Source organism: Tachypleus tridentatus, chromosome 3, assembly GCF_004210375.1.
Source record: "Tachypleus tridentatus isolate NWPU-2018 chromosome 3, ASM421037v1, whole genome shotgun sequence".
NCBI classification, from domain to species: Eukaryota; Metazoa; Arthropoda; class Merostomata; order Xiphosura; family Limulidae; genus Tachypleus; species Tachypleus tridentatus.
In genome coordinates, this window is record NC_134827.1 from 79724047 (window position 1) to 79740884 (window position 16838).

The 16838-nt window shown below is 30.9% G+C and overlaps 2 protein-coding genes across 2 annotated transcripts in view; both read right to left on the reverse strand.

Moving 5' to 3' along the window:
• The window catches only part of LOC143247303 (uncharacterized), a 28088-nt gene extending 14255 nt beyond the window's left edge, over nt 1–13833 (reverse strand). The window contains exon 1 of the mRNA XM_076495104.1: nt 13403–13833. The gene's annotated coding sequence lies outside the window, so the exon portion shown is untranslated. The remainder of the gene's footprint in view (nt 1–13402) is intronic.
• LOC143247302 (zinc finger and BTB domain-containing protein 41-like) lies at nt 2196–9496 on the reverse strand. The gene is made up of 6 exons (XM_076495102.1): nt 8409–9496; nt 7736–7804; nt 6709–6802; nt 6240–6483; nt 4419–4450; nt 2196–2570 (listed from the first exon to the last, which is right to left on the reverse strand). Exons 2-6 carry the CDS (start codon nt 7799–7801, stop codon nt 2329–2331), a joined length of 678 nt encoding a protein of 225 aa, XP_076351217.1. The 5' UTR covers nt 7802–7804; nt 8409–9496; the 3' UTR covers nt 2196–2328.
• Nucleotides 13834–16838: the final 3005 nt, after the last annotated feature.

The following is a 16838-nucleotide window of genomic DNA, read 5'->3' on the forward strand; positions in this document are numbered from 1 at the left end:
TAAGTGTATTTCAGGTAATCATTAAGCACACGTCTTACATAAGCATAGTTCAAAATCCTTATTGAGTTATGATCTAGTCTGTAGTATTACACTTTACAAAATAATTTGACATGTTTGTGGAATTTTGCACAAAGCTACTTGAGGGATAAACTAGAGAAGGCAGCCAGTTAATACCACCCACCACAAAAACTCGGGCTAGACATTTATCAACAAATGGTGGGATTAACTGTCACATTATAGCACCAACAATTAAAAGGACAAGCTGATTCAGTGACAGGATTCAAATTTATAATCCACGGATTGTTAATTAATGCCCTAACCACTAGGGTATGTCACGTCCAAAATCATGTGATATAAAAACATCATATGTTAAAAAAAATATATCACAATAATGAAATGTCATGAATAAATCAGTGTAATAATTTGTCTTAATATTCTTAGAACTGAATAATTCATATTACTCAAAAAAAGTATTCTTCACCTGTCAAGCCTCCCCAAATAATGATCTTTTAGGCAATCACAAAGTCTATTACCAGTATAGTCACAAATAGAAGGTCAATGAAGTTTAAACCTTGAAGTAAAAATGTATTTTAAATATGGCTGGTATGGGTATTAAAACTTTAATTAAAATAAAGTACAAAACAATGTTTCAACCTTTTTAGGTCATCCATAGGTTAACAAAAACCTAAAGATGACTTAAAAAGGTTAAAACATTGTTCTGTACTTTATTTTAATTAAAGTTTTAATACCCATACTAGCACTGTTTAAATTCAGAAGTTTAAAAGACATACAACTTTTACGTTTCATGAATTCCGAAGAGTGCGACATGTTAATGATATATATGCAAGATACAACAAATAAGTTACAAACTTTACAGACTTGTACACCCAGCACTTTAGTTAGAAAAAAGTTCACAAACTTACACCAGCCACATAAGTCCAAATGTAAAGCAAGTCCTCATGAACTTTAGAGAATGAACAGTCATGACAACAATAAATATATCTAATTCTTCAGAAATTGACACAATCACAGCATCATACGTTGGAGCAATCATTTCGTGTAATAAGTATAACACAAATGTTTGGAATGAAATTCTAGTACTGATTAATTTAGCCATTAATAATTGCATATCTTTAATATCCTAAAAGTCAAAAGCAATTCAAATAATACAGTGATATTTAGTGTCACTTTAAAACTACAGAAATTATATTCAGGAAAATAATAATGAAATGTAAAAAATTTAGAGAAAAACAAAACATCTTGATTAATCTGAATGATTCTCATTTGTATTACAACAAATGAAACTGATATATAATAACATATCAGTGCCTCAAGACAATAATTTCCAACTGAACAACTAATGCCTCCAGAACTTCAATGGCCAAGAGTTTTTTTTGTCTGTCCATGCTGAACCCTCAAGTGTGTTTGAAGGTCACCTGGCCAGCTGAAGCACTTCTCACATTGGGAACAATGAAACTTCTGTCTGCCACGAGTATGAATTATTAGGTGACGATTAAAGTTTGAACGGTTGGAAAAATTTTTATTACAAACTGAACAAAAGGTAAGGCTTATTTTTTCAATTTCGTATGTTGAATGCTGTGGTGAATCTCTGGGATACACACTTTTGAAATTTCTAACTGATTTACCTGAAAAAAAAAAAAGAAAATGGTACAACATTTCAGATTCTCAATAAAAAAACAACAACTAACAATCTGTTTTTTTTGTGTGTGTGGATCATAGGACAAATGTAACATGTGATAGTATAGTAAAACAATTAGATCCTCAACAGAAGACTAGTTGTAACAGTTTAGATTTGGGATAAATTGGAAAATATGAGAATAAATGTAACATGTACATGAGCATACAAAAAAAATAAATAAAAAATTTGAAATTTAGTTTGGTGTAGACGAAAAAAAACTGCCATAACAGAGATTTTTGAAATTCTTGGGATCCTAAGATACTTCCTGCTAATTTCATTTTAAACTTAAATTATGTGAATGGTTTGACTAAAACCTAATTTATATTGTACTGCTGTTTAGTTTCACATATCTAATACAACAGAACACTTGGAAAATAACTGGTGTTCAAGAAAGATATATAGTGTGTGTTTATGTTTTAAAATATTTATATTTATTATGAATTTGATAACTTAGAACAATAACTAGAGTTCAAAAGTTAACTCCACCATTAAGATATTTTATTTTAAAATCTGTAAGATATTACATGAATCTAAAAGCATAAAAGGGTTTTATTTACAATATGTATATTTTTGTATATACAGTAAACCTATAAACAAAATCACATGAAATAAAAAAAATCTCTTCTGTATCAATGTTGGTATTCAACACTATTATCAGTAAGTTTATCTGTTCCAAGATGAAAAGATCGTATGTGTCTGTCTAAAGACTGTTTCCTTGACAGAATTTTCCCACACAAGTGACAGGAAAAGCTGCGTTTTCGGATGTGCTGATAATGTCGATGGACTCGTAACGAAGACTTACAACTGAATGTTTTCAAGCAAATTTCACATGTAATTCTTAGATTCTTCCAGCCTAGTCCAGGATTGGAAACTAAAACAAATAATTTCAGTATAGCTACTTCACAAAAAAAACTTAAAAACGTACCAAATTATAAACAGCAATGCTAAATAAAAGTTATGACACTACAGAATATTGTCACCAGGTCAAGACTGAAGAGAAGGTGGTGTTCATATTTTTCCATGGTTCAGTAATAAAACAAAGATAGTTATAATGTTATTTTTCCAAACACACAAATGATGTAAAATGTGACAATATAACAAATAACTCAAAACAAATGTTGACACACACAAATATTCTTATCAGCACCATAAAACATGAACATAATAAAAAAAATTTAGAATTTGAACAACCTTAAATCCTGAATATCTTCAATAAACATCATGACACTAATACTGGAGGATCTGGTTGTCCACCAAAACATGTAGTTATTGTAAACTTGGAGACTTGGTGTTGTGAGTGATGTTTATTGAAAGTACATACAAATTCTACAAGTCTGATGCACACTTGATATTTTCCCATTTACTACAAAACATTACAAAAACCTTAAAATAAAAAAGCTCTCTGAGAAATTATCTCTTACACAGAGGAAGAAATAAAAGTGCTCTTGAAGCTTATTATGTAAAGAAACTCATATGAAATTTCATGTATCCACTAAAAGTTAGGTCATTACACAACTCTACTCACACGTAGAACCCCGTAGTGTATAGAACAGACTGAACTAAATCATGTGAGACATTCCTTTATTGAAAAAATAAACAAAAATTTTTATGTAAGATGTGTTTAGTAATTATGAGAAAATTCTGTACTATCTCAGTATGTCTGGTTAATTGATAATAGCAAGTTATTAATTAGTTTATTAAAATTATTCACATTTATTTTAGTTTTATATGCAATTCCAACTTACTCGAGTTCAGAAATAACAGTGAAAATAACTGAGATTTTGTATTTGACATGATAAAAAGATATAGGAGAGTATAAGGACCAATGTTCCAAGTTCAGAAAAACTGTCATGATTTAGAGAGAACCAGAGTTTTTGTAAACCATTCTAAAGAACAGAATGAAATAAAAAATGTGTTCTTCTCAAGATGATTCTCTTAAATAAACTAGTTTGTCTTACAAATTTTCTAGCAAGTATTTTAGTTATGAACTTTAGGTAAGATAGTTTTTTAATTTTGCACATGGAACTTCAAATGTATTTGTTACATTCTTCTCTCTCTGAAGCAATTTACTATAGCATGAATATATATGCACAAATTCAAAATGCTGATAATACAAGTAATTTAAAGAAATATAGATCTAATGATATTAAACACTAACTTTGTACACAGAATTACATGATAAACAGAAATGTACAGTTATGTTCATGTACACAAAGATCAAAAGTTAAAAAGAATTAAAACATCCAGTTAGATGAACTTTATGGAAGTCTTTCACAGTGTCGACTTCAAAATAACACCAACACTATAAAAAAAAAAAGTTTGTAAGACTGCTTTGCACAACATAATTAATATTTTGATAATAAAAAATCTTAAATTAGTAATTTATATGATTTTGTGGTTCTATAAGTTTATTTCTTTAAAATCTATTACAGTTTGTTTTGCTCAGCACTAATGCTATCTGATTTAAATTATTTACAGTATGACAATGTTACACGTCTTTCCGAAGGCGTCCTGTACAAACATTCCGAAGATGACTAGCTATACATTTCTTCCATTTAAACTTTACTGAGCAATAGGGACACTGATGCACCTTCTCTCCATGACTTGTTGTGTGCTGTTTAAGAAGTTCTTTGGTCCTGAACAGCTTAAAGCACACGTTACACTGAAACTTACGACCCGAGTCTTTAGACAAACCAAAACCAGCTTCTTTCATATATACCTGACTCTCTTTCATCCAAGGTGAGTAACTTGCTGAAACAGAAAAAAAAGTAAAGAAACAATCAACAAATAGTTTCACTAAAAATTTAAAAGCTGAAGGATATACAACAGCAACAAATATCAGAGATCTCTTAAAACATATCATAGTACTTTCAGTCTCTTCAAAACTCTTATCAATCTGATAATTTCTTTCACATTTTAAGGTAAAGTACAAAAGCTAAATCAGTGAAATGAATTTAAATAACTTATATTTGTGTGAAAGGCAAACACATCAAATCAAAAGCATTTTTCTGCACGGAATTATATCTTCCAAATTATAATTCAAAACAATTTCTGAGTATTAATTTTTAAGTATAGACATTCAATATTTTAAACTTATTTTAAATACAATGACTTAAAAGAAGAGCTGTGTATCTGCAGTTAATTTCAAATAAAAATCATACTGCAAGCATTTGTACAAAATTAATTAATTAATTGTAGTTACTTATTTTACAAAAAATAAAATTAAGAGAAATGAAAAGAAAGAAAAAATGTAACACAAGTTCATTTCCACAATACAAATGACTTGGATATATACATTTTTGAATTTGTTTCATATTGGTTTTAATGATACAACACATATTTAATTGGACAACAGGGAATATTTATTCTTCCAGTGATTTGTTACATAAGCTCATATTGGAAAATTACAAAAAACATGCAAAGTTACTACGTGATAAAACAAGCAACAAAAACTAAACATATGACCGACTTATTAATAAGACATTTCTAATAGTGTTACTGTCCACATGTTACTAATTTACAATGCGAAACTTAACCCTAAATACATGAATTATTTCATTCTCACCAAACAGTTTTTCAAAAGAAGTCACAGCAGTGAAAAAAAAATCCAATATTCGTAAATATTTACTGAAACTTAAATTTTTGGTTCTTTAACAATAAGGAACTGAACCATTCCATAATTTCTTTTTTATATGAACAATTTTATGTTGAAAATGAAAATGAAAAAAAAGACATTAAGTTACGATATAGTGACGAAATACAGAGTACAAGGTGATGCTTTGAATAATGAACATATCTATGAGGCTTGTCATTAATAACACTGAATTATTTGACTTTCATAAAAACTTAACAGAGGTAAAAATTTAACTGTTTTAACCAATCATAAATTTACATTACAAATAGTTTTTAACAGCTTCAAATACAGTACTGAGACTTAACTGGGAAAAAAAAATATTGAACATACTACACTGCTTTATTTTGCTTGTTGTTAAACACAAAGCTACACAATGAGCTATCTGTGGTATGCCAACCACAGGTATCAAAACCTGATTTTTAGTGTTATGAACCTTTAAATTTATAAATAAGCCCTTACTTTATTACACTTTGTCTTGTTTGTGTTTTAATAATTTATCAAAATAACATCTCCTGGTCTTTTAAATTAAAAAAAATTAAAACACAACCCTTGCCTTCTAATTGATGAAAATTTGTGCATAGAAATTCATTAAAATAGATATTCTATTAATTGACAACTATTTTTCAGAATTTTCTTAAATAACTTGGTAAAAACATTTATAAAGGGACATTCATGAACCTTGAAATACTATTTAGAATTGCTCTACTAATGTTCTGTACAGCATACAACTGAACAAATAGATTTTATCCAACACATTGTACTTAAACATTTATTTAAGAACTTAAACCTAAATGAATCTGATCTGGACAAGCTAGAATTTTTTGTACTTGAAATTGCCTTTCAGCTGAGATTTGAATAAAATGGTAACAAACAGGGATATATTTTAGGTATGTTATCATCATTTACAGCTGAAAGTGCTTTCTGTGGAAACGTCTCTTGTGTCTCTCCAGGTTATCTTTCCAAGTAAATGACTTTGAGCACACATCACATGGATACATCTTCCGTACATCCAGATGAATACTCTGGTGTCTTTTCAGTTTTGCTTTTTCTGTAAAAGCTTTATGACAGATGTCACAAACGTAACTTTTGTTTTTTTCTAGTACCTCAAAAAACTCCATTGCCATTCCTGGTGCTTGAACGCAATGAAATACTAGAAAAAGAAAATAATTGGCTGTTACTAAGATTAACAATATTTTATGTAAGTAGTTGATGCAAGCTATATGATATAATTTATCTAGATTGAGTTGAAAATTTTAAAAGGAATGATCAAAATAATTAACACAACTTTACTGTCCGACTTCACATACGTGACCATTATCTTCCATGTAAGATTAAACTTCTCTCTACTTATCTAAGTTGCAAGAAAAACTTGTACATGAGCTTAATACTAATGTGTCCTTCTTAGTCTTCAGATTTACATTTTCTTTGTTGCCAATTCCAAGAAAAAGTTGTTTCAATTTTAAACACATCTGAAAAAGAAACACAAAGTTTTATTATTATTCCTTACTATAATGATTTAGACCTAAATTTAATTCAATGTTATTAAACACAGAGCTACTCAAGTTAAAAACTCATACTTATTGAAGATAATTCAATAAGTATTAGTTTTTATGTTTTCTAAAAGTAAGCTATTCATTAATTACATTTGTCATACAATATCAATAGGCCTACTATTACTATTTGTTTCAAGTTAAACACAAAGCCACACAATGGGTTATCTGTGCTCTGCCAACCATGGGTAGTGAAACCCAATTTCTAGCACTATAAGTCCACAGACGAATTTGCCGAGTTATTGGCAGGTACCTAATAACATTAATGTCATACCACTAATATAATTAAAAAAGATATTCATACAATATTAGTAACTGTTTTATATTAAAGTTTAATAAACCTAATTAAACATTTATTTATTATTTACATAAATGCTTAACTATACATTAAAATCCAACTTTTAAAAGAGAGAATTATTTTGTATCTGTTGTTATTAGTGTTAAATATAGGCCTATTTGTCAGAACGTTGTACAAGTAATTAAGGAAAGGCTTCTAGTCATATCATACTTGACTTTACATTACATATTCATGTTTCCATATTTATACAGTTACATGTATGCATCTGAGCACACAATTATGGTATATGTGTTTACACTTCATGTATATGCTAACACACATTAGATGTAGTTCAATAACAAAAAAACTTCAAAACTTTTATCAAACCTTTAAAAACTTTTGTTTACATATTGGTAACTTTCAATCTGCCAAAGAAAACTTTTCTCACAAACAAAAAGTCAACTACAACCATGTGCACATGAACAAAAAACACAATAACAAGTGGCCATAAAGTTCTAATAGATTTTTCTTGCACATCCAACCTTAAGAAGAAATTTTAAAAAAATTAAACCCACACTTTTTACTGGAGCAGGAAGGATAAGGATTCTCTTCTTATACTCTTGTATGATGCTGATCTCCATTCACTGTCAACCACAAAAATGTTAAGCGTCTGAAATAAGTTTTTTTACACTGGCCCTCTTTCCCCCTCCCACAGAAAGTTTAGTTTCTCTTCCCTCAAGCTATTTAGAGAAATCTATTAGTCATATGATCACATAGATGGTACTTTAAGAGTTGTCTCCTTAATTCTGTAAATACGAGGATTTAAGCAAACTTACCTATTAACAGAAGAAAACAAAGTCCATATTATAAATATTCTACCCAAAGATGGCATTATCCACATCCAATATTACTATAGTACAATATTTTTTTTGCGTATAAAAACACAAATAACATTTTAGCTATCATGATAAAGTAACACAAAACGTATACCTTGCATATAATTAGCTATAAAACTAAGAAGATACATTAATATATCAGTTTGAACTGCAGCACAGTAAAGATTTAGTAACTTGGGGGTACAACAGCTTTATACTAAAGTTTGGTTAATGGCTTTTGTACAATAAATGTGTCATCACATAATTAAAACAAAAAACATTTTTACACATGTAAGACTATTTTAAAAATATATAATTCATCAGTTCAATATCAGCTAAACGTCATCTGCTATGCATATAGCTTCTCCTGTACCTCATATTATTTTCTAATTCTGTTTTGTATTTCTTAAGACAGAACACAAACTTTCTTAACTGATGAAGTCAAATGTGCTAAATCACACTTCTCATAAGCTTTATGGAAGTTTTGATAAATGTAGTCTCCCTTTCTTCACAACCCATGCAAAACACCTTAATTTCCAAGAAAATCTGAACATGGATGTGAACCAAGGAAGCACACATACTGACTTGACTGGGATGGTCACAGTGGGCTGCAGTGCATTATACAAGTTAAAACCAAATGCAATAATGTAAATCAAGTAGCCAAAGTTGTACAAAGTTCCACGAATGTACAGAATAACCCATTATATCCCCTGAATAATCCTAATAGTCCTCCATTAACATCTTTCCCATTAAGAACTATCCCTTTTAAAACCAAATTAGTACACAATATTCCAAGTCAGGCCTCACTAGTGTCACATACATATAGGTAATTGTCTTTTAACTTGTAATTGTTCAAGTTCACTCTGCCAAATCTGTGTGTGTGTGTGTGTAAAATATAAAATTTTATACACAGCACCTCTAGTTCACAGATGACACAATTTCACTCTGCTTATGCATACTGCCATTAGTTTACAGGAGATGTCATTAGTTGTTTGTTTTTTTAAACAACATAATGAAACAAATTCTTCAGCTGTACCATATGTTGACTGCAGGTGAACTTTATCTTTTTGTAATCCTTATTAACACTTTAAACTTACCTTCTTTGTAGTACCAAAAATATATAAACACACACACACATATATATATAACTTTTTCACTGGTTCATGAGGTAACTTAATAAGTTGGCTTGTACATATTCCAAAATCCTAGACCAATACAGATTCACATGCACATGTAAAAGAAGCCTTCAACAAGTGATGCTACTATATAATAAACCAGCCTTTGAATTACTACTTCTCTGCATTAATCCCTAATTACAGATGCTCTTACCTCTTGCATCAGGATCTTGATTTTTCCAACCTGCAAATTGATTTCACAACAGCCACTAAAAACCTTTTATATTTATTATTTTAAACTCCTATGAATTATAATGATAAATAAAATAAATGCACAGGTATTTTCCACAAACCTTGATTGTGGATTTAGTTCAGCAGCTCCCAAACTTTTCTCACTAATGGCAACCTAACCCATTTTCCTTGATTTGCATGCTGCACCCCTGATGCCACATGATGAATTTTTTGTAGTTTTTACGTTCTTAATTATTCTTCATTTGGTAAAACTTTCCCAAAATCCTAGCAGCTTGTTATGACACAGTTCGAAAACCACTAGTTTAGTCAGTGCTGTGATGGACAGTTTGGAAAGCACTTCTGTCAGTGCTGTGATGAACAGTTTGGAAAGTGCAAGCTTTCAACTGTATTGGTAGAGTCTTCACCAGGCACAACTTACTCAGTGTTGGCCAAACTAGGTTTTAACATATTACACTGTTATTAACTTCATTGTATTTCTAGACACTTCTGCATGTTTAAAACATGAACTTGTGTGGTCTACGTCAAACCTTCATGTAGAGTGATCCTCTAAATATACATCAAACGGTCAAACACAGCTAATGATGTAAAGGTACCTTGTCTAATCCCACATGAGAACTGTTTTGCACACAGAAGTCCGATGGAAAATACATCTAATGATGTAAAGTCTTTCATGTCTTACCCCATGGGAGAACTGGTAGTAGTTTATTCAGATTAATCGAATTAACCACATAGTGTTACCGATTTCACATAATTCATTTTTATTAACTTGTACAAACATTTTCAAAGGTAATTTTAATAGTAACTGACCAATATTTTAGAAATATTTTAAAACCTAAAATGGGTAGTTTATGGATAAAAGTTTCACTTACACATACAGTGTGAGAAATCAAACTAGCATTTTTTTTTGTTCATGCTTAATAACCTGATCATCCATTACATTACAACTTACTCAGTATATTGTAAACACTTCTGATAAGGCTTACACTACTAGTACATATCAACCTATGATGTCATACCTCGGCAATAATCCATACAAGACTGAATGATAACCAAGCTTTACCACGTACAGTGTGTGTACTGTTCATCAACATCATGGGATGAAACACACGAGCAGTAAAAGTAAATAAGTTATAGCCTTGTTACTAGTATATTAAAAGATACAGTTCTCTAAGTCACTGTATTCACTGAGTAGCATGTAAACAACATTCATCGAATCTAACCAAGCCATTTGAGAATTATTAACATTAATGAGTTGCCTATAACACTGACATTCTATCAGTCAAAAAGAACCATTACATGTAATAAATATATCCATTTCTGTTTGGGTTAAATCATAACAGAAAAGGTAAGTCTATGAATTTACAACACTAAAATCATGGATTCGATTCCTCTTGGTGGACTCAGCAGATAGCCTGATGTAGCTTTGCTATAAAAAAACACACATACACACAACACAAATAAAGAGACAAAATAAGAGAATTTGGGAGGCTATATTGACACTAAATTCTTATACCAAACCATTCAGACAGAGTAATGAAATATCTATGAGCACAACCAAGCTGGTAAATTCATCCTTTTAAAAAAAGAAATAGACATCACTTGCTTTACTATTTAAAACATTTTACGTTAATGGTAAAAATAATAACTTTAGTTATACCTATAGTATACACATTAACCACACATCAAATTCATTTGATGTTGTTTCAAAAGTTGTAAATTTAAGACTAAAATAAAACTGGAGATAAAAAAAAAGTATCAAAAGTATACTTCATTTATAGTTAAAAATAGAAATGATTTTGGTTCAATGAAAGGTTAAATATTTATCAAAAACTTCAGCTGGATGATTTTGGTAACAGTTACCACAGTCAAGCCTTGTGATTATGAGAAGAAAATGTAAGAAGATCAAAGTAATTTATTGTTCAGATTTACATTTCAAACAACACCTCATAAATATCCATAGTACAACAGGTTTCATTGAGCTAACATTTTGCTTTTACTTTAGTTATTCAAAAACAAAAACTTTGCATTAAAAATGTCTTTATAAATACTTAGGCCTAGTATACCAAATTCTACTACATGTTTTGTCTGTCTTAACAATTTTGCCATACATCATCTGGAATATATTTATCACTGGTACATTTTTACCTTTTCTAACCTTTTATACTTTCTGCACTCGAGTTTGAGAATGGCACATCTTAATAAGGTCTTTAATGCTTACCGCAAGATATCAGACACAGTTTTGTTATACTTATTGTACCTATGTACACACAGCACAACTAAGTATGATCCTGTATCAAATGAATACATTCTGTCTAGCTCAACCATTAAAATTTATTCTAATTAGTACAATCATTAACATCTAGTTTTAAACATGTGTATGTGAATAATCAGTCCTCCAAACTTTGAATACAATGCCAATATATCACCTAACTACTCTATCTAAAAAGGTATTCAAACCATTTGTGATGTTGCACCCAATTAAAATATTGTAGATTTAACAACATTTAAAAACAACAAGCCTGTTGGACCATCCACAAACTTTAAAATGAATGCCACAAAACCATCCCTTATAATTTAAATATTTAGTAGGTTCTCCTAAAACTTCCTTAACTTTACTACATCTGCCAGGTCTGAAGACAACCTATTCCAAAGAGCAATAACCCTGTTAAAAAACAAATTTGTTTTAAATGAATATGACTCCTACCCTACCAAAATTTTTTTGTAACTCTTAGCTTTACTATTCTCATCATTAGGTGATTTTAAACAACTCGTGTCTAATATAATTTTTTCAAGAGAAAACAGTTTCAGAGTTCTAAACTTGTTCTTGTATGACCTTTCCACCCTAGTATCATTTTAGTAGTCCAGTTTTCCAACAATTTAATGTCCTACTTAAATTAAGGAACTAAGGACTGAATGCTCCAAATAAGGCCTAACCTGTAACTCATCCAATAAACTTAACATCTTTAGACTTGTATCTGGTACTTCTGTAAATACAACTTAGAGTCTTATTTATTTTTCATGTATTTGTCCAAATCACCCAATAATCCACATCCTTCTGGAAAGCAGCAGTATCCTTCTCATATTCAGCTACACACCCTTGACATATTTTATCAACAATTTCTTAATTTACATTAGTAATGCAAATATAAAAGAAAAAAACTCCTAACACCTCACATTGAGGTACTCCAATCTTTAAATGAATCAGATAATTGAAGCCTAATTATAAAATTCTTTACTGTATCCTGGCTATCTAGTGCTCTATCCAACATGCCTAATTTTAAAGAAATTAAAAAGTCCCACACATCTATAATATAATATTTTAACAAGTCTTCTGTGTGACACCTTGTCAATTTTTTTCTTAAATTTGAAAATAAGAATATGTCTTTACCCTCATCAACATAAGTTGAAACTTTTTCTAAGAACATAAAATTATTACTCCAAGATATTCACGTTATTTACTTGTACAAATCTAACTTGCATCTGCTGCAACTTATCTTTACATGTGTATTTACATTCACGAAAATAAACTAATAGTATACTTTTACAAAACAAAACTTCTTTTTTTTTTTACCTGTTGCCTTTTTAATTTATGCTAGCTACGAACCACACATCTGTGAGATGTTCTTTAATACATTTTAAACTTCATTCACATGAAAGTGACCAAATCTACACTATATTTCTAATTTTTACCTTTATCATGCTATTATTTCTTTTATTTCGCTGTCAAAAATCTTGTTTGTATACCAGTGTTACGTAGCATATTAAACACTGTTTATCCTAACATTATTTATATATACTGCACTACGGATACCATCCCAAAAATCTTTTTGATTACATTTAAAAATAAAAGTTAAATCCTATGTTACAGAATTCAATCTGCAAAACAAAATTAAAAATTTACAACGACGTTGGTAAACTGAGTACCACTGAAATAACATTTTCTAATTTCTACCACAGTTCTTTCTGTAACAAAATAGCAGCTTCATTTTATTTTAAATACCTTGGGAGTTGGAATGCATCGATGACGTTGCCTATCTCTATCATCTAATTCAACTGTTAATCTTGTCAACGCAACGGTAGATCCAAAGCTGCAATTTCTAAATGTTAATAGTAACACTTAATTCTGTAGCAGTACTACATATATACTACTTTACAGGCCGTGTAGTATTTTATTAAATTTTACGCTTTTAAACATTGCCCATCAAACTCACGTTGACTACAAATCTAACAATATAAAAAATTAAAAGTTGCTACCCACGATTTACTTTTTTATTGTGTCCGACTTCACAAAATATACAAATTAAAAGGTAATTTTAAGACTATCTATAACTTCCAACATACTACTATCAATTCCAATTTTGATAACGTGTGTTGTTTTCAAACAAGGACTATTTTATGGCCACTGTAAAGATTATTACGAAACGCAACAGCGACGTCACTGGGATATTTATTTATAATCCATATATACAAAACTAATACTTTGTTTTTTTTTTAATTTCGCACAAAGCTACTCGAGGGCTATCTGTGCTAGCCGTCCCTAATTTAGCAGTGTAAGACTAGAGGAAAGGCAGCTAGTCATCACCACCTACCGCCAACTCTTGGGCTACTCTTTTACCAACGAATAGTGGGATTGACTGTAACATTATACTCCCCCACGGCTGAGAGAGCGAGCATGTTTAGCGCGACGCGGGCGCGAACCTCGGATTACGAGTCACACGCCTTATGCGTTTGGCCATGCCAGGTCCCAAAACTAATACTTAATAACAAACCCTTTTTAAACCACCTTTTTGCATTTCTCACTTCCACAAACAATAACACTTAAAAATTAGTATCGAAAAAAACATGTGGTGTATGAAAACATAAAAAAGTTACACTTATATTTACTAATTTGGTTATTAAATATTCTGAAAAATTGCTAAAGCGACATGCAATAAAAAACAACAAAAACTAATGTTAGAGGTAGAAATGTCTCTCGTCTACTGGATCAGTGATAAGACTCTGGGCTTATAACGTTAAAAATCTGTTTTCGATACCCGTGGTAGGTACGTCACAAATAATTGGTGTTTAGCTTTGTGCTACAGAAAAGCCAATTAAACAGAGCTAATTGCTCTTGAAATATCCTTCACCCCTTGACTTATCAATAAAACTTAACTACGTAGCCAAGCTTTCAATAGTGGTAAACTCGAATTTTGAACCTGATCGGCACTTTATGTACACGTGGTTTAAACGACAGCCAGTATCGCTCATCATCCAAAGGAATACAGCACTGTGCAAAAGTCTTGGAACAAGAGAATAGTTTGTTCGTAATGACGAGAAAATCCACTTGTAGAGAAAATATATATATGTAAAAACGACTACTATGAGTAGAGAAAGCTCTATGTAGAAGAGCGAACAACAGGGTCGAAAGAAGCTGCTGGAGTTATTCAAATTATACAATAACCTCCACAGACCGACCTCAACCCAACTGAGATCTGGAATTTGACAGATCAAAATCTTGACAAATGAGAAGTTACTTCCAAAGAAACTTTATGAGAGTATATTAGAGACATTTGAAGTAAAATCCCAAAAGACACTTTGATTAAATAGTTGCATCAAAGCCTAGAAGACTGTCTGTAGCTCTTAAAGCAAAGGATGACGCACAAAATATTAACTGTTTGCTGAACTCATACACTTCCACTGAGTTTCTCTTGTACTAAATTTGAAGATTAATAAAATTTTGATGTTTCACCTGTGACTTACGTTCTACTGGTCTTCGAAAGTAGTCTAAAATCTAATTTTCGACTTTGTCATACCACATTTTCAAAGTGCTATATATTGGGTTGTTTGAATTGAAGAACAGAATTTGTCACTTTTACAGTGTATTCAGCATCATCTGATCTCGAACTCCAGACCTTTCGATTTGCAACATGGTACGCTATCATTTCTCGCAAACATAGGGACATATGAATGGCTAGAAAATGACGATATGTGAATTTGCTAATAAATGACAAATAGATCGTTATGTGTAAATGAAAATACATAATACGAAGTTTCATATGAATTTAAGAGCATGCCAGCTATGACTCGTTTTCTTTGAAGTCGACGGTGAAATACTGAAAAAAGCATTACTTGAACAAGAAAAAAAATCTGCGAAAATTAAATAATTATTTTAAATATTATGAAGGCGTTGCATTGTTTTATGATGATGTATAACTAAACTAAATCTGTTAAATCTGCAATAGAGATGTTGGAATATAACACAACTAGCAGATACCAGTTAAAACAATTCAACAGTAAATTTTGTAACCACAGTGATGAATAAATACAAATTGTGCAGACAACCCAGTTTTGACGTATACCTATTCTCCCTTCTCTCTCTGGATCACGTTTCTGCTCCTTACATTTAGGATTAATCTTAATTAATTCACTCATATAAATGTCTATTCTATGAAACAGAAATCCTATAACCTGAGCGCTTTCGAAAGGTGGACCTTTCTTCTTCAGGAGCAAATTGGATTATATGGTTTATACTTCATTCTTATCAAGACTTCATGAATATGCCTGTTTTTAGAATATCATGAATGTCTATTCTTCGTAACTCTGAACCGCATGGTTTAAAATTTAATTACTAAGCCTTTCTATATGCTATTCTTTATCGATGGCACATTTCCGAACTATTCAGAAGCTTTTGGTGTGAAAACATTTTTGTTTGGTCGGTTATCAGTCAATTTCAACTAGTCAAATATATCGTTTATAGCAACAGTATTTTTACTTCAGCCTCAGCATCGCCAACCACCCCTCATCCAACATGCCTCCCAGTAGCACAGCAGCATGTCTGCAGACTTGCAGTGCTAAAAACAGGGTTTTGATACCCGTAGTGGGCATAGCACAAATAGGCCATTGTGAAACTTTATGCTTAGTTACAAACAAACCACCCAACATTTTCTTACCGCAATTCAACGGTTATGGAGAAGGGAGTTGCTAATTTGACAATAGAAATGACAAAATTCCGCAAAATGGAAGTAAGTGTTCATCAAAGTGTATTGTGCTTTCAGTGACACCATTTACATGAAGTCTGTCAGGCAATTAATCTGTGATGACATTCGATGATAATTTATATCATTAGGCAAATATCACTAATCATTCAGCTCTATGAACAATGACAGTAGAAAACAGAATTAGAAATTATTGATTAAGCAACAAAGATCAACTCTACAACATAATCATTAATGTCTTGTTAAGATTTCCCACAAGTCTGATAAATCAACTAATTTTCATACAATTCTAAGCTACCCCATACCACTTTATACAGATAACTGTATCAGGAAACCTTCCATAAAGTCCAAACAGAAACACATATACGATATCTAGGTTTTTGTTTGTAATTTAGTACAAAGTTACAAAAACCTGTTTCTAACTTTCTAAGCCCTAAAACACGCCGCTTTGCAACTGGGGAG